Source organism: Callithrix jacchus, chromosome 12 (genome assembly GCF_049354715.1).
Source record: "Callithrix jacchus isolate 240 chromosome 12, calJac240_pri, whole genome shotgun sequence".
NCBI classification, from domain to species: Eukaryota; Metazoa; Chordata; class Mammalia; order Primates; family Cebidae; genus Callithrix; species Callithrix jacchus.
Window position 1 is genome coordinate 119631568 of NC_133513.1, and position 26610 is coordinate 119658177.

A 26610-nucleotide genomic window follows, 5' to 3' on the forward strand; every position below is an offset into this window, starting at 1 on the left:
CAGCCTCCCAACCAGCTGGGATTCCAGGCATGCACCACAACACCTGGATTATTTATTTATTTTGTAGATACAGGGTTTTGCCATGTTGGCCAGGCTGGTCTCAAACTCCTGACCTCAAATGATCTGCCTGCCTTGGCCTCCCAAAACGCTGGAATTATTGGCATGAGCCACCATACCTGGCTCTCATCCCTGCTTTTTAAAACACATCTAGCTACATTTTATGCTAGACACCATGTATGGCACTACCATAAAGGATCCAGGTGATTTTCCCACCAGAGGGAGAACAGTCTTTCATCTGTAGGCAAATTGGACTGATGTGATCAGTCTCTCACTTGCCAGGAATTGAGCTGGGTCAGGGTGGGGGTATACTCTTAGTATGGGTCAGTCCAAGCCTTAGTAAGGCTCATCCTTAAGGATGGTTCCTTGAGGGTGACCGCTCTAGGCTTTTAATTTAGGGTCTGGAGTATCTGTCTTTTTGGCCCCAGAAGACTCCAGATGAAGTTCAGTTCTATCTTTTGGAAACTAGAGGCATGCCCTTTAGCTTTCCTGCCTATGCAACTTTAAAATCTGGCATGACAGGGAGACCAGTTATGTGTTTATTGCAAGCCCTGTTCCTCTGGCTGGACCCTGTCTCCCACGTCACCAGCAGAGTATGAAAGATTTCACTCTGTCTTTCTCATCCAGTACCTCAGCCTCCTAAAATATGCCAAAAATTATATGTATACTTACACTACTTTGTAAAGCAAACTTTCAACACAGATTTTTTTTACTATTAATACTTTAAACATCACATAGGCATATTGCTTTTACTATTGACTTAACATTATTTAATAGACAGTATAAAAGCAAACTTTTACACAGTCACTGTTTAAAATTAACTCAAATCCTAAGTAAGTGATGTTTTGACTATTTTTTCAAATTTTGATTTTCTATTTGAGGAAATGCCCTCAAATGATATCTTAGGAGTTTAAAAATATTCATTGCAAACTGGCCGATGCTTAGTGTGCTTTGTGGTAGAAAACAACTGAACATCTCATCTAAGAGGCATTACCACCTCATAGTTAGCAACTGCAAGTAACAGCTGTGATGTGTTGGAGACCCTTGAATAACATATCCACTGTCGAAGGTCAGATCTTATCCCTTACCAGTCCAAGAATGACGTACGTGTCAGCTGTCATGAAGCCTCTTCTGGGACTACTGGCTACTGCATTTGAGTAGACATCTGCCCTATTTGCCAGCTTGCCTTCTATTCCCCTCTTACACAACCCTAGAACCCAGGGTTCTTCTGGGGAACCACATCCCTGCCACCCAGCCCTTACGATTTTGGTGGACTATCTCCTCCTCCCAGGGCGAAGGGTGGACACATGGCCCTGGCATGGCCAGTCACTGTTTTCTGCACATTTTGGCTATGTCAATCATTTCAAATGGGGACACATGACCTAAGTTAGATCTCAGAGACTCCATTTGAGAACTTTTATTTACCTCATTAAGGAAGACAATGTTTGCAGCTGGGGATGCTGAGAAGGGGAGAGAAGACTGTAGCTATCGGCAGCCACCTTGCCATTATGAAGGTCAGCCCTCTCTGAGGGCAGGGCCAACAGAAAGGATAAATTCCAGTCTTGGGAACATTGGTTGAGTCCCTGGAGTCTGTCATATCTGAAGTCAGAAAATGTCCCTGGACTTCTGGGTATTGCAAATAGAAAACAGATTCCAATTTAACATAAGCAGGCTTTAGTTTTCTGCCACTCATAACCAAGAGTTGATTTATTAGGTAATTCTTACTAATGGATCAATCATTCTTAGCCAGACGTCATTCCAAGAAAAAAGGCTAGAATGGTGCGTCGGGTCCAGAAAATGCAGATACAATTGAAGTACTCTCCTTGCATTACACTGAGTGGGAATCCATGCATGGGAGTCAGCTTTGTCACAATTCAAATATGGACATCCATAAGCCACTAAACTTTGAAAGCGAAGCAGAGAAATACAGTTTTAGGGGCTGGGCTAGCAGCTAGAGAGAATAGTTTAATAATCAGATTGAGATGATCTAAGACAGTGGTACACATGGACTTGAGACTTGCAAAATATTAGAACTGGAGGTGAAGATTCTGTGACACGTCAACAGAAATGATAGAAAAAATGGGCTGAGTACAGTGGCTCACGCCTGTAATCCCACCACTTTAGGAGGCCGAGGTGAGAAGATCACTTGAGGTCATAAGTTCAAGACCAGCTTAGCCAACACAGTGAAACCCCATCTCTACTAAAAATACAAAAATTAGCCAGGTATGGTGGCACGTGCCTGTAATCCCAGCTACTCAGGAGGCTGAGACAGGAGAATCACTTGAACCGAGGAGGCAGAGGTTGTAGTGAGACAAGATTGTGCCACTAGACTCCAGCCTGGGTGACACAGGGAAACTCTGTTTCAAAAAAAAAAAAAAAGAAATGATACATGAAATCTTGGAGTATTCTGAGAGGGTCCAGAGAGGCGATGCAGTAAGAAACAAGCAGACAGAAGACAGACCCCTGGGAGTCGCATACATTTAGAAGGCTGGTGAGGAGAACAGGAGTGGGAAACGAAGCGAGCATACAAATACATAAAGAACATGTATTTGGTCTCTGCCTTCTGTTCCAGGAATAGAACTTCTACAACCCCTGTAATTTCTTGGGTGACAGGAAGGTCTTTTGTTCTAACAAGATGACTCTTGGTAGGATCCTGAATTGGGGCTGGTCACAAGACTGAGTCATAATTAGAAGCTGAGAACTTCCAGCCCACCCCCATCCTCTGGGACGGGAGAGGAGCTGGAGTTAAAAATTGGTAACGCCAAAGTGATGAAGCCTCTATAAAAATCCTAAAAAGATGAGATTCAGAGAGTTTTCAGAGTGGTGAACACACCCATGTGCCAGGAAGGTGGCACACCATGGGCACAGGAGCTCCCGCGCTCAGGCCCCTTCCAGACCTGCTCTATATACCTCTTCATCTGGCTGCTCGTCGGTGTCCTTTACCATATATTTCATAATAAAGCAGCAAGCATAAGTAAATCAGTGAGTCCTGAATCATTATAGCTAATTATTAAGCCTGACAAGGGGGACATGGGACCCCTTCACTTGTAGTCAAGACAGAAAGAAGTGTGAGTCATCTGGGGACCCTATATTTGCAATTGGCATCTGAAGTGGGCATCTTGTGGTATTGAACCCTTGGCCTGTGGGGTCTGTGCTAACTCCAGGTAGGTAGCATCATAACTGCACTGTAGGGCACCCAACTGGCATCCAAAGTTGGAGAATTGGTTGGCGTGAAAAAAAAAAAAGCCCACGTTTGGTGACCAGAGTGAAGTGTGAGCGTCAAGGACACGGTTTGCGCTTTCTGTGCAGCTGCAACGAGATGATGTGAGAGGCTGTGAGAAACCCATGGCAGAGCACCTGGTGGGGGCCACAAGAGGGGTGCAGATGGAATCCAACAGCGGGGTCTTCCAGGCACACTTGCTCCTCCCCTCTCCAACACCTGGGTCCTGCCCTCCGCAAGCTCCAGAACTGAGAGTCCTCAAGTGAGAACCTGGCTGTGCCTGTGGATGGATGTCACTTAATTTAGGTAGTTGTCTCTCCTCAACAAACCAAACACGAAAGGACAAACGCTGTGTGTGGCTGGACGGTCCTGAATACATGGTTAATGGGATGTGGGTGCCGTGTGGTCAGTGGAGTCTGGGTGGCCAGCGAAGGCTTCCGGAAGGAGACAGGCCCTGGGGGGGGGGGGGCGGGCTTTCAAAGAGGAGGAGAACATACATAGGCAGAAATCTCTTCTTAGGTTCTAAATCCGAATTCATTGTCATCACACCTAAACACTACACCAAACACGGTATCAAGCTTGTGGCTGGCTTTGTGAAACACTGTTTACTGTTGTAGACTTTTCCCTTCTTCAGTAACAAGCAACTGCCTCCTCTCTCTTCTTTTGTTAGACAACGGTGCCATGAAACCCGTGGACACCAGCACATCTTAGGCGCTGACAAACCAGGATCGACGACCTCTCATCGCAGCCGCATATACCCATGAACACATGTGAGACACACCACCAAAGCTAACAGGTATTTATGGTCAAGTCTTCAGATTTTGCAGTTTCTTCTTTTTCAGTAATACATTATAACTCACTTGCATAAATTAACCATGTTGGTTCAGATCTCTCAGAAGAGACAGCATACATTGCTATTTTGCTTACAGTTTCTATGGAGCAAAAATGCAGAGCAACTTGGCTGAAAGGTTTCAGCCTGAGGGTCGCTCATGAAGGTGTAGTCGCCACCTGAGCTTGCAGCTTGGCTGGGATGAAAGGACCCACTGCAAGACAGCGTCCTAGCATGCCTGGCCAGTCAGCGCTGGCTGTGGGCTCTCGGGCATCTCCACAGGGCTCTCCACAGGGCTCTCCACAGGGCATCTCCACAGGGCTTCATGGCTCAGCAGCTGGCTTTCCCCACCATTTGAGAGGGTCATGAAATCAAGGTGAAAAGTATTATGTCTCTTACAGCTTAACTTCAAGGTCACATACTTCTGCCTTCTTCAACTGGTGACCCAGACCAACCCTGCCTCCCAAAGGAGAGGGCCTTGGAAGGGCAAGGATCACCTCGGAAGCTGGCTGTCACAAAGCCCTTGAATTCAACTTTGAAAATGCCAAGTATGCTAACTGGGGTCAAAGTCTCCCACCTGGGAAAGAGAAGAACATTTTAAGATCTTATAAGGAATAGCCAGACATATAAGATGACCACATAAAAGGGTGGAAGAGAATACATACACCTCATCAACACCAACTCCTTCCAGGTGTGAGCCCCATCCATCCGTTTGTCCATCCGTCCGTCCGTCCGTCCATCCATCCATCCATCCATCCATCCATCTTCCCACCTACCCATCTATCCACCTACATACATATCACTGGTATTTATCACAGAAGCTTCTGTGGTGAACTCTAGGGAAAAGTGGTGAACAGAAAAGATAAATTTCTCATGGAATGGACAGTTCAGGCTGAAAGGCAGAGATTAAGCCAGGATATAAACAGATAAAGAAAATGGTAAGGCAGAGTGTTGAAGAAACAAAAAAATAATTATAGTAACAAACCAAGTGGGCATCTGCTTAAATGAGATAATGAGAGAAGGAAGGCTTCCCTAAGGAAGGGGTTTTAAGGCAGAGATGAGATGAGACTCATCCACCATGCAACAAGATGGGGTGCTGTAAGCACTCATGGACGGAAGTTGGGAACAAGTGTTCCCAAGGAGGTTCCCAGGGCTCTTCTTGACAACAGCCAGAGGAGGAGTCAAGCCAGGAACCAGATGAGAAGCCGAGTGTAGAAGATGAGGCCATCAATGTTGACCTGAGCAAGTTGGCAGGAGCGGCGCAGCCTGGAGGCTGCTGGAGGAGCTGAGGGTGGGGAGGAAGCAAGCCTGGAGAGAGGGGCATGGACACAGTCCCACAGCCACCGGAAAAGTAGCCAGCTTGATTGCAACAGAGGAGACCAGATGTTCCAGGTGGGGTAGAGCAGAAGCCAGCTGGGGATGGTGTAGGAGGAGGATATGGTGAGAGGGGGTGCTCCAAAGGGAGTTTCAATGCAGAGAGTAGGGCACAGGGAGCATGGGGGCTGCAGGCCAAGGTCTGGCTGCCCTTTGGAACATCACCTCAGTGGGGCCAAATGTTAACAAGTTCTGCTTTGAATCTGGGACAGATTTTGGGAGCACACTCCACTCATAAATGAGACACACTCAAGTCAATCAAGAGATACAACATGGATATTTACAGGAAAAAATGATTGTCCTGAGAACCCACTGTTTATATAAAATTTTCAGTAATACTGTTTTCAAACCTCTTCTAAAATTACACCCCTAAAATGTTATTTGATTACTCAGAAATCTTCAGTGGCTCCCCAGTGCCTTCGGAATTGAAGTCAACCCCCTAGCATGACACTCAAGGCCTCATTTAATCTGAAAACTCCTCAGCCCAACCCCAAATCTAGCTGGAATAGGTACTTAATAGTCACTTATAAACAGAGGGCTGGGTGTGGTGGCTCACGCCTGTAATCCTAGCACTTGGGGAGGCTGAGGCAGGTGGATCATGAGGTCAAGAGTTCGAGACCAGCCTGACCAACATGATGAAACCCCGTCTCTACTAAAAATACAAAAATTAGCCAGGCATGGTGGGCCATGCCTATAATCCCAGCTACTCAGGAGGCTGAGGCAGGAGAATTGCTTGAACCCGAGAGGTGGAGGTTGCAGTGAGCCAAGATCATGCCACTGAACTCCAGCCTGGGCAACAGAGCTAGACTCTGTCTCAAAACAAACAAACAGCAAACAAATAAATAAATAAAAATAAACAGAGGATCACAACTTCTGTCTCAGAGCAGAGTCAGCACAGAGCCTACTTCAAAACCCTGGCTGTGAGGCTTTCTATGTAAGGAAAGGGATAAGCCGGGGTTTCAGTAGACCGCCCCAGTTTGTACAGAGGCTAGGACTGGTAACGTCATTAACGTTCCTGTTCATTTGAGCCTGAGATACACGGCAAGGAAAGAATAAGGATGCCACTCCAAGTCTTTGCACTTCAAACAAAACAGTTAAACTCATTTGCCAACATGGCCGCAGGAACTTCTTGAAAGGAGTTCCTCTGAGGTTAATGAGCACGACAGGCCGATTCTATGTCTGCTGAAATTCTTGGAATCTGAAAACATGGCAGTTGTAGCTGGTCAGCTTTCACTGAAAAATGTACATGTGTTGTCTTTGAGGGTATTTACTTAACTAAAGACGTACGTTTCCACAGCTTCTGGACAGTTATTTTATAGGAAAAGACCTTTAAAGCTTCTCCAACTCATTTCCCCACCTGCCAACTCTGCTTGCCAGCTCTTTCCTCGTAATGCCTGCTGGAGCCAAAAGAACGTCTCCGTGTTCCTGTCTGTTATAAGCAGCAAAAACGCATCCAATCTTTTGTACTCGACTTAAGGGTGCTGTTTCTGTCCTTTCCAACTGAGGGCTCCTTCTAACCCTGTCTGGGCAACTGGAGTATGCGGCATAAAAATCAGAAAATTAGTTTAATCCTTGGAGCTGGGAGGATGACCAGTTTGTGTTTTGCCCATTACAGGCGTTTCCCATGGCAGCTGCATTCCCAAAAACGCTTCCAGACTGAACCAGACGAGACTCGGTACCTGCCAATGAAACAGCAGGCTGGAAAACTCAGTCTCTGGAGCTCTACCGAGACCGTTCTGGAGATCAACCTCACAAAGCTCCCTTCTCTTTTTACTTAAAACTGCAAGGCAAGGCTGTAGATCTGTGATTCTTCACTTTTCCACAGCACACCCAGACATGAAAACTGCAGGACAGCCAGTGTCCACTCTCAATGCTCCTTATAAGCAAAGACACAGACACTGGCTGCCCGACAGCTCCCAGAGAGCTGACGCACTCCCAAGTAGTTCACTTATGAGATTTGCCTGTGTCAGGGAACACTAAAAGCAGCAATCACTTTTGGCAATGCAAACGCATTCCTATTAGCTGAATAGGCACCACCAGAGATTATATGCCCCCGTGCTCTTGTTCTGAACTATAAAAGAAGGAGCTGGATTTCAAAGGAGATACGATAGAATTCTCTACTCCTGGTGGGCTCTTAACTCTTCCTTATGTGTGTACTGCAGGAAGAGTTAACATTTCCAAGAGTTCTGTTTGAGCAAGCGGCAAGGCAGCTCTGAAATGAAATGGCCAGTTTTAATGCAATTTTTAAAAGGGTAAAATGTCTCTCACACTTCACTCAGGGCCTGGCCCATAAACGATTCTCAGTAAATATTTGTTGACTAAATGAATATACAGAAGGGATTCAACAGCAAAGCAGGGTAATCTCTAACTGGTAATGTCTTCCCCCTCAAAGTGTTAAGTCAAAACTCATGGAGAGGATTCCACCCAATAGTATCTTAGGCAGGGCCTCCTCCCTCCACGCTGAGCAGGTTTTGGGCCACTCACCCCTATGGATGGAAGGGATCCCCCATGCCCCTTGTTGTGCAGGGCTCAATTTAATGGCTATACATGTAAACTGATGAAAAAATACACCTGATAAGGTATTCAAGGTAGAAAAATTAAAGAAATTGGTTGGGCACAGTGGTTCATCACTGTTATCTCAGCACATTGGGAGGCTGAGGCAGGTGAATCACTTGAGCTCAGGAGTTTGAGACCAGCCTCAGCAACCTGGTGAAACCCTATCTCTACAAAAAATAATTTTTAAAATCAGCCGGGTATGGCAGTGCACTCCATACTGCCATACTGATTGTGCCACTGCGCTCCAGCCTGGGTGACAGAGTGAGACCCTATCTCAAATAATAATAATAATAATAAAGAAATTGGAGAACGATCCAAGATGGCCGATGGATAACAGCTTGGGATTGCAGCTCTCAGTCAAAGCGCAGAGAACTAGAGGACGCCACACTTTCAGACAAATTCTGGTCGCTCACGGAGCAGAAGATCCTCAGTGGAGGAACCACACGGGCCGCCAGCAGGACTCTTGCGGCTGGCGCAGTGGTTTCGGCACCTCGGCACGCTCTCGGCACAGAGTAAATAGGGCCGGCTCCCCTTCTGACCGAGGTTTGGAGGACCCACACGGGTCCCCAGCACGACTCCTGAGACTGGCGCAGTGGCTGTGACGGCACCTCAGCGTGGCAGCTCTCGGTGCAGAGTAAACGAGACTGGTTCCCCTTCTGACCGAGGTTTGGAGCCCCGGGAAGGCAGAGTCACCCATTATGGACACAAGAAGGAAGCCAGACAGGAGAATCCTGGGCAGAAAAGCACCATCAGTCTTAACACCACTGTTCTGGCCCTGGGAACTAACAACTTGGACGTCCAATCAAGAGACCTAATCTGAAAGTTGGTAATTTCAAAGACGACAGGAGGATAAATTTACAACAGTGGGAAGAAACCAGCGTAAAAAGGCTGAGAATACTCAAAATCAGAACGCCTCTCCCTCTAAAGATGATCACAGTTCCACATCAACAATGGAATAAGGCTTGATGGAGAAGGAGCGCATCCCAATGACAGAATCACTCTTCAAGGAATGGATAATAAGAAACTCTGTGAGTTAAAAGAACATGTTGTAGCCCAACGTAAAGAAACTAGGAACTTTGAAAAAAGGTTTGACAAAATCCTATTGAGAATAGACAACTTAGAGAGGAATATAAGTGAATTAATGGAACTGAAGAATACAATACAGGAACTCTGAGAAGTATGCACAGGTTTAAACACTTGAATTGTTCAAGCAGAAGAAGGGATATCAGAGGTCAAAGTCCAACTTAATGAAAGAAAACAAGAAGACAAGATTAGAGATAAAAGGATAAAAAGGAATGAGCAAAGTCTCCAAGAAATGTGGGACTATGTGAAAAGACCAAATTTATGTTTGATAGGTGTACCTGAATGTGACAGAGAGAATGAATCCAAGCTGGAAAATACCCTTCAGGATATTATTCAGGAAAATTTTCCTGAACTAGCAAAGCAGGTCAATATTCAACCCTAGGTAATACAGAGAACACCACAAAGATATTCCTCAAGAAGAGCAATCCCAAGGCACATAATCATTAGATTCACCAGGGTTGAAACGAAGGAGAAATTACTAAAGGCAGCCAGAGAGAAAGGTCAGGTTACCCACAAAGGCAAGCCTATCAGACTTACAGCAGATCTCTCAGCAGAGACTCTACAAGCCAGAAGAGAGTGGGGGCCAATATTCAACATCCTCAAAGAACAGAACCTTCAGCCCAGAATTTCATATCCAGCCAAACTAAGCTTCACAACTGAAGGAAAAATAAAATCTTTTATGAACAAGCAAGTACTCAGAGATTTTATTACCACCAGGCCTGCGTTACAAGAGCTTCTGAAAGAGGCATTACACACAGAAAGAAACAACCAGTATTAGCCTTACTAAAAATATACCAAAAAGTAAAGAGCACCAACATAAAGAAGAATTTTCATCAACGAATGGATAAAACAGCCAGTTAACATCAAATGGCAGTAACCCTAAATTTAAATCGACTAAATCCCCCAATCAAAAGACACAGCCAAAACCCAATGGCATGTTACATCCAGACCTGTTTCGCATGCAAGGATACACAAAGACTCAAAACAAAGGAATGGAGAAAGATTTACCAACCAAACGGAGAGCAAAAATAAATAAATAAATAAAAAGCAGGAGTTGCAATTCTCGTACCGGATAAAATAGATTTTAAAGCAACAAAGATACAGTGGTAAAAGGATCAATGCAACAACAAGAGCTAACGATCCTAACACCCAGATACATAGAGACTTAGATTCAATGAGACAGAAAATTAATAAGGATATCAAGGACTCAAACTCAGATCCGGAACAAGTAAACTTAATAAATATTTATAGAGCTCTCCACTTCAAATACATAAAATATACATTCTTGTCAATACCACATCACACCTACTCATAGGTTTAAATGAAACATTGATTGGCCATTATTAATACCCGTTTTTTTTTTTTTCAGAATAAAGCAATATTTCTGTTCCCCCCGCCTTCCTCTTTCTTTCTCTCCCTTACTCATTTTTTTTTCTTTCCTTCTCTCAAAAAAAGAAATCAACTTGTAAACCTCTAGATCCAGGTTGGCAATGTCTCTCTCATTGCTTGAATTCCTTCCTTCCCTTCCCTCCCTCCCTCCCCCCCTTCCTCCCTTCTTTCCTTCATCCCTTCCTGCCTTCCTCCCTTCCTCCTTCCCTCCCTAAAAAAAAAAAAAAAAGAAAGAAAGAAATTGTTAAAAGGCTAAAATAGCTAAAATAGCATTTTCCAAGTGGTATAATGTGTTCCTCCCACGATAGACAAAGACATTTTAAGAGGTGTACAGCACACTTCATTTTAATCACATTCATGTGTTTGAGAAAAACAATCAATAAGTACACCAAGCATGTAGAAGCTATTAATATGATAAGCTATAATATTAATAATGTGGTTGCTTTTATAATCAGGTTAAATTCATGCTGGTGGGTCCTGGTGACTGAGGTTGGAGAAGCACGGATGTAAACTATGTCACCTACACACACAGAAACGCCGCTGTGAGTCCATCAATGGTGGGAAGTGCTCAGCCTGTGACGTTTCTGCATTTGGGCAAATCTACCCACGGCCTTTCTGACGTGTCCTTCCTGAGACAGGTCTGGGGTGGGTCATGCTGGATGAGGTGGAGGAACACAGCCAAGCTAATGGCTTCCATTAAAAGAGGAAATCTGAACAGAGCCCCAATCCATAACCCTGGATCTCAGTAGCTCTGTGCACTCACCAACTCTGTTTTGCTCTCACACATACACAGTCGCAATCACACCATCTCTCTTGCACACACTCATTCTTACATATTCACATACACTTTCACGCACTCCAACTCTAGGACCAAATCTTTAAACACTATGCGTGGAAAATTAGTAGGTTCAAGCAAAAACAAGACCCTTTGTACCTTGTGCAGAGTAAAAATTGCATATGACAATCACTAGGCCAGCTGAATGAAACCTTTTTTTGTGTGCCAATTTTAGGAAAAGGTCAATTTAATTTCAAGTAATTAGCAGGAAGGCAGCCTTGAGGCATGGATCAATGCAGGGAATGTGAAATGCCAGCGCTAGGTCAAATGCTGAAGAGCGGGAATTAATTTTTTAAAGAAACATTTAGTTTTATTTCCCCCAGGGAAAACAGCCTAATGATTAGGTCAGATTCTCAGTAACTGATTTAATAACTTACTGGACATGGCTATTTTTTTATGTCCATAGGTACAACCATAAAGAACCAATTTCCTGGTATATTTTCTTTCATACCATTTTATTATTTTTTGAGACAGAGTCTTAGTCTGTCACCCACACTGGAGTGTAGTGGCACGATCTCTGCTCACTGCAACCTCCACCTCCCAGGTTCAAGCAATTCTCCTGCCTCAGCCTCCTGATTTTATACCATTTTAAATTAATTAGGTTGGAAGACAGGGTGTGGCTCAGCCATGATCCAGCATTTGAGATCTGTTTCTTTATAATCTACCCACGGCAAACATACACATATATCTCCCATGCTGCGTCAGCTGAGAGGGCCTAGAAGCAATGACTCACCAGTAGCAGTGAGCCTATCTAGTACCTAGATCCTGGTCTCTAATATCATTCTCCAGGGAATCAGGGCTTGTGGAGAAATGGCTGACTCTAGGACAGGAACAGGAAATATACCAGATGAACCCAGTGCATCTTGCAGTGCCAGAAAGGAAGGAAGTGCTTGAAAACAAACACACACAGAGTCACAATCACACCATCTCTCTTGCACACACTCATTCTTACACATTCACATACTTTCACGCACTCCAACTCACACACTAATGTACACCCACTCACTCACACACGTTCACACTCTCACATGCACCCACACACTCTCAGAGTCACTCTCCCCCACACGCATTCTAACACACATATATACTTTCACACACACTCAAACTCACACACTCACATACACCCACACACTCTGAGTCACTCACATACACACATTCTAACACACACACATGCACTTTCACACACAAACTCATGCAGTGACATTCACTCACATTCAGATACTCACATACACCCAGAGTCACACTCTCTCACACACACATTCTAACACAGACACTTTGACACAAACTCATGCACTGACATTCACACTCACACACATATACCCACTCTCACATACACATTCTAACACACATGCACTTTTGCACAAACTCATGCACTGAGATTCACACTCGCACCCACACACTTTCAGTCTTTCACACACACACACACACTCTAACACACACATGCACTTTCCTACACATTCAAACACACATTGACATTCACACTCACACACTCTCACACACCTTCACACATGCCCTCATGGGTGTATATTAAAGAGACACAGAAGCCAATGAAAAGAACTCTCAATGGCCAAAGTAAGAACAATTTGAACAACAAAATAAATAAGAGTATTGGATATATTCTAAAGTATAAAATAAATACCTGTATTAGTCCATTCTAATGCTGCTAATAAAGACAGCATATCCAAGACAGGGTAATTTTTAAAGCAAAGATTTAATTGACTCACAGTTCCACATGGCTGGGGAGGCCTCACAATCATAGTGGAAGGTGAAAGGGAAGCAAGACACATCTTACATGGCAGCAGGCAAGAGACTGTATGGAACTCCCTTTTTTTTTTTTTTTTTTTTTTTTGAGATGGAGTCTTACTCTGTCACCCAGGCTGGAGTGTAGTGGCATGATCTCAGCTCACTGCAACCTCTGCCACCCAAGTTCAAGCGATTCTCCTGCCTCAGTCTCCCGAGTAGCTGGGATTACAGGCACCTGCCACTGTGCCCAGGTAATTTTTGTATTGTTAGTAGAGACAGTGTTTCGCCATGTTGGCCAGGCTGGTCTTGAACTCCTGACCTCATGATCTACCCTCCTTGGCCTCCCTAAGCGTTGGGATTACAGTCATGAGCCACCACACCCGGCTGGAACTGCCCTTTATAAAACCATCAGACCTCGTGAGACTTAATCACTATCACGAGAACAGCACGGAAAAACCCACCCCTGTAATTCAATTACCTCCCACAGGGTCCCTCCCACAACATGTGGGGATTATGGGAATTACAATTCAAAATTTGGGTGGGTACACTACCAATCATATCAATACCCATGAGACCACACGAATGTGGTTAAATGATTAAAAACATAAATAGGGAGCACAGACAAATCTCACATGCAGGAGAATTCCAAATAGTGGGGGCAGCTACCTCTTCCTCCAGGGGTGCGGCATAACTCCCCACTCCTCAAGTGTGGGATGTGTACAGTGACCTCCTTCTAGGCAACACACCATGGGAAGAGGAAAAAGGAGCTTTACTAGTAGAGAAACCAGACAAACACAACCTCAGCCAGGTGCTGAAGCATCCACAGATAAGACATATGGCCAGTGCACCTCCTCAATATGTGATCTGCTCCCCAAAACAGACAAGCCCAGTCCCATCATGATAAAAACGCTGGACAAATCCCAGCAGAGGAACAGTCTACGCCACACCTGATCACTACTCCCCAAAACTGTCTAGGTCATCAAGGACAAGGAAGGTCCAAGAAACGGCCACAACCAAGAGGAGCCTTCAGAAACACGACACTAAACATGATGTGAGGTCCCAGATGAACCCGGCTAGAAGAAGAACATGAAGTCAAAGCTAAGACAATTGAAATAAGGTAGGACATTAGCTCATAGTAATCCATTGATATGGGCTTGCTAATTGCAACAAACGTAACCACAGGGAGACTTGGCGTGAGGTGCGTGGGAACCATACTATCTTTGCAATTTTTCTATAAATTAAAAATTGTTCTTATATAAAAAGCTTATTTTTAAAGATCTAGCGAGAGCAGTCTTGGGAGGATGGAAGGGTGGGAATCAATGTTTATTCTTCCTTGCCCCAAATTACCAACGGGCAGATTTCTCTAAATACATGCCATCTTGAGAGACACCTGTTTCCTTTTGACCATTAATGTGTTGTGCCCACCATGTACTCTCAATGGGGGTGAGCAAAATTGGTACTAGGAAGGGGAGGAAAATTATTAGATATTACAAAGGTTGTTACCCTCCAAAGCTTAGCTTAGCACAATCCAATAAAATCTTATTCCTTAGTGTTCAAGTTCTCTTGTTAGGGAGAAATTAAATTTGAATCATTTTATTTTTCTCTTTCGGCAGTTGGTAATAAAAAATGCTGGTTAAACACCAGCGTGCACCACCAACAATGCATGTCTTCTTTACACTCTCAAGAACACGTGCAAGACACAAGAGAATCAAGTGCACGTTTAATACACCCAAGAGGAAAACCCTCCCACAGCAGCTCTCCACGCAGGCGTATGTTACATTCTCCCACGGTGCTGCAGTCCAGTGTTGTTTTAACATGATTTTTACAGATATGATTGCAGGCACTGTCAGGGTAGGTATAAAAATGTTTCTCACTTTTTAAGGAAAGAATAGGGGGATTTTTAAACAATCTGAACTTTAAATTTTGGTTGAACAAAAACATCTTCATTGCCATCACAACTATTTACTGAGTAACTATTAAGGAACGGTCCTCACTGGTTATCTGTTGCAACTACAGAGAAATTCCACAGTAAACATACAGACAAGCTTCCTCAGCTTTCCTGTGGCATGAAATTATAAAACGCAACATTATCTCATGAGAACTGATGGATTACAAATAAATAAATAATCAAATGGAACATTAATACACATTAAATCGCTTGGTAAGATAAGCTCTTCAGTTTAAAGTAAGATTTTAGAATCCTAATCCTTTCTAGAAGTTTTATGTTCTTCTAAATGACCTCAATCTTCAGAATGTTCTCACTCTTATTAAAAAAATTCAGGCTGAGACAGAAAAAATATATTATTAATTGTCACAAATGAACTACACAAAAGGTAACTGTGAAAAATGGGAAACCAAGGTAAGCAGTATATAAAAATTCTCTGTAGTATCTTTGCACTTTTTCAATAAATCCAAAACTGTTTTAAAATTAGGTGTTTATTTTTTAAAATCCCATATGTCTGTTTAAGTACTTATTTCAATTTATGACCATTTGTGAGCTTCTCAAGGACAGGATGGGGTCCCATTCATCCTTGCTTCCTGGGAACCTGACCTCGGATCTCAGAGACAGCAGGCATTTGTACGTCCTTGGGCAAATGTACAACTGAAAACAGAATCCATCAAACTCCTTCTCTCCCAATATCAAGCAACTATAAGCCCTACATGTCAGTCAAACGTACAAAGTATTACTCAGGCTTATATAGTTTACAATTTCTGTCTAAAGAAGGTAAATCACGACATCTGCTGCATTATCCAAGTTTATTCAGTTATTTTAAAATACGATTGTTTTTTTCAAAAGGACCCAGTTCCATGATGATAATAGAAGCTTGTAGGGGAAGAAATAGGTACAGAAACTGTAAGACAACCCGATTCAATGAAAACAATTCACAAAGTATGATATTAGGCCTGGCTAAGAGGTCACAAGAAACGAGCGAGTGGGTGGTGGGTGTTGCTGGAAAGGCAGCACCCCTCCTTGGTTGAGTGAGAGCTCCCCACGCCGGGGACGCAGCTGAAACAAGTACAATACCTTGGCCCGCTTTCTCCTCTTTGTGTGTTGGCCAAATAGGAAGAGTGAACAGGAAAGACCCTGGCAGGGAGCTGGGAGGCAACAATCACATCTTGCTGAAAAAAGCCAGATCTCCCTCGGAGGCAAGACCGGCAGGGAGGGAGAGAGCGCTGGCGAGCGCTCACCACGTCTGCCCCCTGAACCATGACCTCAGCTGTCTGGAGTCGAGATTTATGAAGCAGTCCTGATATGATACACAGGGGAAAGAAAGTTAAAGATTTTTCTGAAAGGTAGCGGAGCCCTGTGCAAAGAATACTGGATTTCAAATCTGACAGGCCTTGGCCCAGATGCTAGTCCTCTGGCTTAATGTTCTACCTCCGTCGTGGGGTGGGGCAGGGCTTCAGCATCCTCATCTGCAAATGTGCGCAACAACATCCACCTGGCAGGGATGCTGGGGGCATCCAGGGAGCTGATATCCATGGAATCCTTCGGGCAAAGCCGGGGCACTGCCTGCTTTGGTTCAGCCTGGGAGTTAAGACCGGTTTCATGTTCTCAAATTGTTAAAAAAGAAGATTTTTTTCCTGACACATGAAAATGATACTAAATTCAGATTTCAGCATCCAGTAAGTTTTCCTGGAACACAGCCATGCTCATTCATTTATGTATCAGCGACGGCTGCTTTTACACAACAGTCCAGTTGAGTCGCTGCAGCGGGCACTGCTGTGACCTGCACTGCGGAACACATTCACTGCTTAGCTCTTCCCAGACAAATCTGCAGAACCCCAGTCTGACTCCATCCAGGGTCAAGAGGGGGATCCCAGTAACTGCCAGTTTCCTTTCCTTCCTCATCTTTTCTCACTGGGTAGTGGTTCTCAATCAGGGGCAATTTTTCACCCCAGGGGCCACCTGGCAATGCCTGGAGACACCTGTGACTGGAATAGGGTGGCGCTGGCATCACTCAAGCAGAGGTAGGGATGCTGCTCTACATCCAGGACTCCCCGGCCAGCATCCTCCCCCCTATTGAGTCTACTCAGCACACAGCAAAGGCTTATTCAGTCCTGGGCAGTGATAGGAGGACCGAAGGAGGAATAGGAGAGACGCTGGCATTTGCTGTGTAGCCACCATGTGTAAGGCATGGCATCAGGTCACAAGGCCACCATCACCATCTCCTTTACATCTAAGGAAACAAAGGCTAACGACAGGCCCAACGCCACACAGCAAGGCAGAGGGAGTGTGAATCCATTTCTGCAGGTTCCAACATCCATCGTTCTCCTTCCACCATGCCTGGCAGTGATTCTTGAAACAGCTGAGTTCCCAGCCAAGATACAAGGGCTCCAGCTTTTACCTCTCCAAATCCTCTCCCCATAATGGTGAGTTATATGAGGCCTGGTGCAGGAGGTGGGGCCTCCAGCAGCCTCCTGTGTGGCAGACGGCTTCATGGGGACTGTCAGGCAAAGGGCAGGATTGGGGTTTCCACAGAAGGTAAGAATCTGGATGAGACAGACCATAACCAGGAGCCCACACAGTCTGGAAACAGTGTTCCAGCCATGAACCTCTATGCATGTCTTATGAGGATATCTACGCCATAGCTCAACAGTAGGTGTTTTAGTCATGACATTCTTGAGAGGAAACACCATTGGCTGGCGTGGTAGCTAATGTAAAACGGATACTTCCTAAGTCAGAAAGGCTAACTATTGAGTCTACTCAGCCAAGCTGGATGTGTTACGGTCTAGCCTGAGAAACTCCTGCAGTTACCAGAATAATCCCTTAGATGAAGAGGAAAATCATTCCCTATAGGTGTGGCCACATCAACCCACCCATGTGGAGTAACAGCACTGCTCCTGGCACAGAGCCACGCTTGGGGAGGTGGTCCAGGTAAGATACCACACAGCACTAAAGTGAAGAATGTAGCATTCTATCAACTAGACACCTCCCAGTGACTTTAAGGGACCCAGAGTTGCCAAAAGGAGGTAGGAAACATCTAGAAAGCTGTGGTAGTCGCAGTGGTTTACAGACTCTTCACAGAAATTAGGGAGGCTCAGGATCCAGGAACAGGGCAAGTCTCAGAGTCAGTCAACAAGCGTCCTGCAATCACTTCACTCTGTGCCAAGTACCACACCAAGGCGGAATGGCACAGAGCTGTGGCTGCTGCCCTGAGGGAGGGTGCAGGCTGGTTGGGAGAAGCAGGGATTAAAAACTAATAACAGGCAGGGTGTGGTAACTCACGTCTGTAATCCCAGAGCTTTGCGGGGCCAAGGTGGTTGGAACACCTGAGGTTAGAAGTTCGAGACCAGCCTGGACAACATGGCGAAACCCCGTCTCTGCTAAAAAATACAAACTAGCTGGACACAGTGACAAGCACCTGTAGTCCCAGCTCCTCGGGAGGCTGAGGCAAGAGAACTGCTTGAACCTGGGAGGTGGAGGTTGCAGTGAACCGTGATTGCGCCACTGCACTCCAGCCTGGGAGACAGAGTAAGTCCTGTCTCAAAACAAAACAAAACAAAAAGAAAAAAAAACTAATAATGACAGCACTGTGTGAGTCCCAAATCATGTGTGGGGTCAAAGGTCAGGACGGAAGGTAGAGGTAGCACCCAAAGCATAGTCCACATTCACCTTTGAAAACCTCACAGCTTTCGTGCTTTTACACAGGTTCAGCATTTCTTCTCTACAGAGCACTGGGGCATTGACTGGGTTGACAACTGGGGCTTACAGTTGAGTTGGCTCATTTTAGAGGTTGGGCTGTTTCAGGATAGCCAACAGAAAGAACTATAACTTCTCTCAGGAAGTATGAAGCTTACCTTGTGAGAGGCAGAGGGAACCAAGGAAACAGCAGATGCCCACATGCTCCTTGGGGATCCAAGGGGATGTGATCACCTATGTCACTTAAGTTGTGTCTCTGCAGCATCTGTTACTGCCATGTGCAAGGCTGAATTTGCATGAATTCAGTGTGTGCCGATGCTTGCACATCACAGAGATGTGTACGACGTACAAAGACAAAGGTATGGGAAGGACAAATTTGGCCAGGAGGCCAGGGGTTCAGGGTAGGTTTCAAAAGAGAAGGTGCCATTTAAGAATGAGTGCTTAAGTGGCGCTTCAAGAATGAGAAGGACTCAGGGAGTCAGGGGGACGTGGGGACAGAGCATAGTGCAAGCATGGTAGTAAAGAGCGTGGCCTATTTAGACACCTGGTTGTCCTGACAAGCTCCATGGCTAAGATGTAGGAGTGGGGGCTCTAGAGTCCAGACGGCACAGGCCACCCAGTCCCATGGGCATCATGCTAAGAAGCCTGGCTTTAAATTCAGGTGTCGTCCGGGACTTCTGAAGGACTGGAAAGCAGGAAGGGAACAGGCTCTATCTGTCCTTTAGACTGAGCAACCTGCCTCCTTTCATAGAATAGAGGACTAATGAAGGCAGTGGTAGAGGGCAGAGAGGAGCAGCGCAGGTCAGGATACTGGGCCAGTAGATTGAAGAGGGGTTTCAAACCTTACTATCTGAGGGGAGAAGGAAGAGGACAACCTCATCTTCCAAGGACAATTAAGTGAAAGGCAGAGTCTACCTTGGGGCACAGCACATTTGCATAATTGGGAAATTTCAGGGGGAGGTGCCTGTAATTGATTGGCAGCAGAGGATCCAATCTCAGAGGTCAAAGCAGAATGAAGAGGTTTGGATTTTAAGTCAATGCATGATGACGACGAAAACCTAAGCTATCATTCCTAACACCTGCCACAGCGCTTCACACAGCGGGAACTCCACATGTGGTAGCTCTCACTCCCCTTGTCACTCATGTGAGTCCCCAGGTACAAGTAGACCATGAGGTCATAGACGAGAGGGACATCACCAGCGGGACCCTTCATCAGAAGCGGCGCCGCTTCTCAGAGGAGAAGTGAGAGACAGAGCCAGGAAAATGAATGGAAAGAACAAAGACATATGAGAAGAAACAAGAGAACAGGGTCTCAGGAGCCCACAGGAAGGAAGGCAATTCAAAGAAAAAGAGGGAATTGGTGTCAAGATGAGTAGGATAAAGAGTGAACGCTGTGTGCTGGCTTTGGAAACTGGGAGGCCATCTCTGACCTTGGCAAAGGCCGTTCCAGTGAAGTGTTGGGAACAGGAGCTGCTACCGAGTGTTAGGAGGGAACTGGGGGGAGGTAAGTGAGTGAGTGAGCGTGGACCACCTTTCTGGGAAACCTGGTTGTGAAGAGAAATACGGAGATGGCTATTGGAAGGGAAAGCAGGGCTCAGCTTTCTCGGCTGTAAAAAAAAAAAAGGGCAAATGAGAATGTATGAAGTAGAATGTGCCTCTGTCCTTTTAATTAGTTGCTATTTGATATTTGAAGCCTGCCATATGCTTAGGGAAGCTTTAGTTTCACGTTCTAATTCGTTTGCCTTCTATTTTCCATTTCGCATACTATTTCTATAACTTCATTCTCACTCAAGAAAGCTGGAAATTGGACATTTCCTGGAGCATTCAAAGGCTGCGCTTGAGTGAGGTCACCTCATGATCAATCACATGTGACACATCTTCCCTGGTTCCGCACTTAATTTTTTCAAGACGTGAAACTGGAGCTTGGTTCCTAAAGACACTTTAAACTCTCAGCGTCACCTTACATTTCCGTAGTAGTGTTAAGTTTCTAGCGTATTTTACGGCCATTGTTTCATCTCATTCTTACAGTGACCCTTAGAGGAAGGGAATACAGATAAGTTTATCCCCATATTACAGACAACAACCAGCGAACGAAAACCTGCAAGCTCTCAACACACACAAGATCTCGTCGTGCTCTGTTCCCCTGCTCTTTACACTAAACTGTCAGTGGCAGTGATGACTTGATCCTTGATTTGGAAAGGACATTCTAACATCCCATTCAGAGAGCGAGAGAGAGAACCTGACAGTAATTGTGCCTAAATCAGCCAAATCGACTTGACCAGCCTCTGGCACTGGGTGCAGCATCAATTTCCCCAAGTGGATCTAAGCCTTGGGTGTTCACTAAAATCACCAGGGAGTATTCTTTAAAAAGAGAAATCTGCGTGGGCCTGCCCCAAACCATTTAATCTAACTCTCAACAACTGGAGGTTGAACGCTGTTATTTATAAAAAGCTTCTGGGTGACTCTAAAATGCAGCTAGGCTGAGAACCAGTATACATAGTAAGTCAATGACCTGGTGAACCTCAAATTAGACAGAGGTCCTTTCTCTTTGGGGGTGTATATGATGGAAGCTCCTCCCGCCTATGTGGCCAGGGCCAAAACACAGGGGTTGTCCTTAGCACCTTGAATCCACTGGCAAGTCCAGCGGACTTTCCCTTCAAAATACATCTCCAGTCCAGTCGCTTCTCGTGCTGTCCACAGTCAGAGCATGGACACCTCCCTCTCCCTCCTGGACAGCTGCACCAGATTCCTCACTGCTCTCCTTGTTCCATTCGGGGCCCCGCACTGCAGTCTGTGCAGGGTCGTCAGAGGTCACTGTTAAAACTCACTTGCGCACCCTGCTCCAAGCCCGAGGGAACCTTCTTGTGGCTATTCTACCTTGTCTGGGCCCTGCTGACCTCTCTGCATACTCCTCCTTTCCCTCCTGCTGTTGCAGCCTTCTGCTCGCTGTTCCCTCGGCCTGGATGCTCTTCCCCAGATCTCCACATGGCAGGCTCACCCTTCGTGCTGCTCAGGTCACCCTCAGATGTCACCTTCCCAGAGAAGACTTTCCTGACCACCCTCAGGACAGAGATGCAGCTCCAGCACCAGGTGCACGGCAGGCATATCATCCAGATATGGGAATGAGTGACTGAACCCCCAGGAACTTGTTATGCCCCAGGAACTCTGTCCCAAAGCACAGCAGAGCAGGTGACCAGGATGCCTGAGGTCACAGGAGTGGCCCCATGCTATGGTGCCATAGGATGAAGAAGAGAGAGTTGAGGGACAGGTCAGCGCTCCGGGGCCATGGGGTGAAGCAGTGGTTAGTGCCTCTGGGTCACAGAGTGATTTGTTTTTCATGCCAAGCCTAGAGTTTGTCTTCACACTCTCAGGTGTGGATGTGAGGAACGTCTCTCAGGGCTTCAGGGAAAATCGTGATGAGTTAGACTTTCATTTTAGGAAAACAACGGTGGAAATTGGTCTGGAGGAAAGCCAGAAAGGATGTGACTTGTAATTTGAGGCCCCTTTTCTCTGGGTTCCCATCTTCCCAACTAGAAGCTGCAGGTAAAACTTCCAGCTCCGGCTTACTGGGCTTGTCATGGCCATCAGATAAAATGTTTAAGAATTAGCCATTTCTGGCAGGGCACAGTGGCTCACTCCTAATCCCAGCACTTGGGGAGACTGAGGCAGGAGGATCGCGTGAGCCCAGGAGCTCGAGACCAGCCTAGGCAAAAAAGGGGACCTGCCTCCCCGCAAAAATTAAATAAATAATAATAATAAGAAGAAATAAAAGAGCTAGGCATTTCTGTATAAATAAGGAATGCACTTTATGGTTGTGAGTACTACGTCACCTCTGGGGAAAAATAGTCACAAAAAATTAATGTAATGGTTTGGTAAGTCAGATAAAATCAGAATATGTAACTGTCAGAGAAAGAAGGCCACAAGTTTATGTCATCATCTCAGGATGAATGTCCGTTTTGTGCAGGCTACTGCTTCCACAGCAAGGTCACACGTGGAGGAGCCCAGCAGGGAGTCCTGGCCCCTGTTGCTCCTGCATCACCCCAGGTCTGTCTAATCTTCCAAGCTCCAGACACACCTGCCTCTTACACACTGACTCTTCTCATGGCTGGCTCTTTAGAACTTAGTGAAAAAATTATCTTACCTTCTTAGAAAGGGCTTTCCTGGCCAACCTGTCAAAATCCATCGCCCCTGCTGGCCCCTGGAATACTTTGTTGTTTCTTTCTTAATGTTTATCGCAACCTGAATTTATTTCTGTTTCCCTTACTGCACTGTAAGCTGCAGGCAGCAGCAAGCATGTCTGCCTTCTGCGTTGGCTGCATGCAGGTGCTCAGTTATAACAGGTGCTCAGTTAAAAACTGGCCGAATAGAAAGAGGCAGGGAGTGAGAAGCAAATCTAAAAGTCTGTATTCGGAGGCACAGCAGGCACCATTGTTCTGCAAAAATATTCTTAACATGAGTATGCCTTGTATACTGAAGATACACATCATGACACAGTTCAAAATGAAACTCTTGACTTACTGACACTGAAGACAGATACACACATACACACTTTGGACCAGAATGCCTATTCCCACAGCATGTATACACGTCCTCCCCAGGGGGAACTCCTGCAAACAGGTACACACATAACAGACATTCACATGTACCCCTTCTCACACAAGCTTTTGGGGTTACCCACCACATGAGCCCATATTGTAATAATATGGCCATATACTGATGCTATAAGCTACATGTTGAGAGGAGTCTACTGGCATTACAACAAAATGCTGTTCTCACCTTACCCAGGTCCCCATGCCCTTACAAAATGTCACTAACCTGGAATTCTTTTAGTGACTATCAGCCACATGGCTCTCATTCCTGAGGCAGAAACCCAGAAGAGTTGGGATAGCTATCTAATAATCATGGTTTTTCCTAGTTTTCTAAACGATGATGCTCATGACCCACAATCATCAGGTCAAGCTTGGCCAGCAGTAGATGTGCCAATTCCTCCTCCAACACACCTTGTGATGTCTGCCAGGTGGCTGGCAGGTGGGAAGGAGAAAACTGGGGGTCAAAAACCAGAGAAGACCTGAACCAGCCCACCCCAGCGGCAGGCCCATAGCCCTCAGCAGCTTGTCCCTAGAGTTCCCTCCAGGGAAGGTTACCAAACAAAAGACAGGACACATCCAGTTACATCTGCATTGCGGATAAGCAACAAATACTTTTTTTAAAAAAAACAGTGTGTCCCAAATATTGCATGAGACATATTTCCACTAAAATTAAATACCTTGTTTACTTGAAATCCAAATTTAACCAGGCATTCTTCTAACTTGCTAAATCTGGCAGCTCTACCCCCAGGGAAAGTCCACATAATGGCTCCCACCGTCCAAGAAACTTCAGACTATTCCATGTTTTTATATTATTCATGTCTACAGATATTTTAAATAAACTTTCTTTATAACAAATAGCCCACTCCTCTTTCTCTGTATCTATTATGTTGTTTTCGATTTTGCTTACCAATAGCGTGACAAATTTGTCTTTAATACCTTAAGCTTTTCTTTCAGAAAATATCATCCCCACCACCATGCTTAACTTGTTCTTTGTATATTCAATTTGTAATAATGTCCATGAAACAACATTAGAAAAATGTGCACATTTGGCATTTGGGTCTTTTAATCAAACCATGAACCTTTCTAAAAGCTCAGCTTCCAAGGTAAGCTCTCTAGATGTAAATCATCATATCATTACTCACATAAAGGTGGCCCATTGCAACCATTCCAGGAAGTGACAGACGATTTTCACAATCTCAACTGCTTTTCAAAAAATCTGCTTTCTATTATGAAAAATGATCTAAAAATAGTTCTATATAATACAAGGACCACGCCATCTGTATGATCTCTCCAAAGAGCTCATATTTCTATAGATTTTATCGCTTTCCAACTGTTCCTACAAGCACTGAAATTTAAGAAAGTCATGTCAGTTTATCAGATAAAACACAACAAAATATTAACTTTAATCACTATTATTTTGATCATTTTATATTCTTTTAATCATAAAAGGCTCAAATCAAACATGTCGAAGTAAACAAAGTTTAGACTGCATTAAAACTCATGACAAACGGGTTTTTAAGTTGCATAAATCTATTTCTACCAATAATCAATTCAAGAAAAATATTAATTAAATAGACATAAATATAGAATACCTATCATTCCATTAAACCGAACATGGAAGTTGTATATCTGGAATTGTAAACTCTGGTTTTTGTTAAAAATGAATTTTCGGTGTTTGCAAATCATGTTCGATTCCTCATCAGCACTGTCAATCAAATTGGTTTGCATTTTATCTTAAGAATAAAGCTTCCATTCTATAGCGACACAGTTAGCGTGGATGTGAGTAGAGACAACACTTGAATCAAAGACTACCGAAGCAGTTAACATGACTGAAAAGTTTTGGCATCTCAAAACTGCGAAGAGGAGGACAGGAACTGACCTTGAAGTCGAAGCTCTCCGCTGGGATCCAGAGGTCTCCATCCAGAAGAGAGGCACTGACAACTTCGAAAGCTCCTCCCTGGTCCCATAAGCTCGCCCCTGAATCAAAAGGAAAACAGTCCCATATTTCACTCTAGTCAGGAAGAGTTTGGCATCAGAAGCTTATTACATCAATGATACAGTGAAAATATTTGGAAGTTGAATAAGCCCAGGGAAACACTATAACCCATTAAATCATGATAAGTGTTAAAACTGCTGAATTCTCCTCTGTCAATCTAACCATTAAAATTTTGTAACTTAAAGAAAACAAAAGCTAATTAATTTGTTCCTTCAAGACCCATAACACATGCTAGGGTATTATCATAGACAAAATATATAATTCAGTCCTTCAGCAAGCAACACAAATGCAAAAGTGACTTTTTGAAATGATGAATTAATACTTTAAGATCTGCTCTGTATTAAAAGTCTCAAGGCTTTTGCTGTATTAAGACTAAATCCATTTATTCAAATCCTAGTGAATCTGTGAAACACAATGCCAATTCTCCTCTCTGCACTTACAGAGTCTAATTTTATATGCTTTAGTAAGTGATTCTATAGACAAAATTAATTTTCCAGTTCAGACGACTAGACTGGTTTATGTTTTTTAAAAAATCAAGTCATTCAATAAACTATTATATGATCTTGTTTCTTGGGGTCCTGTCTGTTGAACCAGTTAATATACCGACACAGGTTCAATTTAGCCCCATTTCCATAAACAATCCTAATGGAAAGTATAACATTTTTCTCTTCTGAAGGGTGTATCACTTTCTCAACAAATACGGTAATTTCTTTGGGCTTTCTCTCCTGTGAGGTCATGCTCCTGCTATTTGGTTCAACCACAGTATATCCCTCAAGGTGAAGGATGGGACCAGATTCCCTCACATGTTATTCCCATTTCTTCAAGCAGGACTCATAATTTTCAGACCTGAGTCATAATAGCACAGTTTTAAGTTACTAAAGAGTTCACATTTATTGGGCACAAATGGTATTGAAATTTTAATCCTAGACATTTTACAGTTCCCCAAATACTTTTAAATCCACACCATTTTATCATGCTCAATGTGGAAGTCTGCAGTTATATTCAGGTTGCCAAAGGATTACTACTCACGTATTCACTGTCTGACACAACCTCTGTGAGAAATTCTCAAGCTGGTCGCAAAGCATTTAAAACTCTCAGGTGTTAAGGACCAAGGGGACAAGGTACAGGAAAGAACTAAAAGTCCGAAATACAGCCAGTGGGAGAGGGCTGAGCTACGTTCCTCCACCACATAGGGAAGGAGGAAGGGGACTGTGGGCCCAGGGCATGCGGTCTTCAGGGATGAACCTGCATTCAAGTGAGAAGAGCTCTGGCAGGGCAAGCAGAGGTGCTGGCTC

General features: G+C 44.5%; 1 protein-coding gene across 2 annotated transcripts in view; it reads right to left on the bottom strand.

Moving 5' to 3' along the window:
- Positions 1-26610, bottom strand: part of ADAM12 (ADAM metallopeptidase domain 12) — a 377960-nt gene that overhangs the window by 297782 nt on the left and 53568 nt on the right. For both annotated transcript variants that reach the window (XM_008978894.5, XM_054243454.2), the window contains one exon: positions 25199-25296. In XM_008978894.5, the coding sequence (XP_008977142.1) occupies positions 25199-25296 (98 nt within the window). The remainder of the gene's footprint in view (positions 1-25198; positions 25297-26610) is intronic.